The sequence below is a fragment of the Plasmopara halstedii genome, assembly GCF_900000015.1.
Source record: "Plasmopara halstedii genome assembly, contig: Scaffold_2904, whole genome shotgun sequence".
Lineage (NCBI taxonomy): Eukaryota > Oomycota > Peronosporomycetes > Peronosporales > Peronosporaceae > Plasmopara > Plasmopara halstedii.
Window position 1 is genome coordinate 1223066 of NW_020189809.1, and position 752 is coordinate 1223817.

The 752-nt window shown below is 51.6% G+C and overlaps 1 protein-coding gene across 1 annotated transcript in view; it reads left to right on the forward strand.

The window, feature by feature from the left end:
• Positions 1-72, forward strand: part of PHALS_05674 (Zinc finger, FYVE-related) — a gene marked incomplete at both ends in the record, with an annotated part of 2055 nt that extends 1983 nt beyond the window's left edge. The window contains one exon of the mRNA XM_024719256.1: positions 1-72. This exon is cut by the window's left edge and continues 1983 nt beyond it. Coding sequence (XP_024584573.1) covers positions 1-72 — 72 coding nt within the window.
• Positions 73-752: the final 680 nt, after the last annotated feature.

Here is a 752-nt window from a genome sequence, read left to right on the forward strand (position 1 = left end):
CTGACAGAACTTTCGTTCATAGTCGTGCGGAGCACAGGAGAACGGATGAGGAGAGCTACATCGTTCATTTAAGAGCGGTGCTCGTGTGCATTCGCACGAACAATTTGTACGCCAATGCAGACAAGTGCATCTTCGGCGCAGAAAAGATTCCCTATAGGGTGCTTCATTGGGAAGCGTGGCCTTCGAGCGGATCCCTCTAAGGTCAAGGCCATTGCAGATTGGCCGGTTCCAAAGAACCAGAAGGACTTGCGTAAGTGGCTTGGTCTCGCCAACTACTTGCACAAGTACAGCGTAAATTACGCAGAATGGCCCCGGTCATTATCCAATCGTCTTAGAAAGGACGCGGAATGGTGTTGGAATACCGAACATCAGGAGGCTTCTGACGGGGTCAAAGACAGCCTCCTGCATGCATCAATACTGGCACTGCCAAAGCCTGATTTTTTTTGCCGTCCTTTCAGCGTCGTCCGTGACGCTTCAGACTTTGCCATTGGTTGTGCACTACTGCAAGCAGACGCCGAGGGGCGAGATCGAGTGATCGCATTCGAGCTCAAAGCTGCAGAGAAGAGCTACCTAGTTCATGACAAGGAGCTACTTGCGATGAAGTATGCACCTGTCAAGTTCAGGGTCCACCTGCTCGGCTCCAAGCCGTTTGTGTTCTATATAGATCATGCGTCACTACGCGCTGCGACTCAGCCGCCCCACCTCTCGCAGAGGATGGCTAGATGACTATCCTTCTTTGCGGAATATAACTT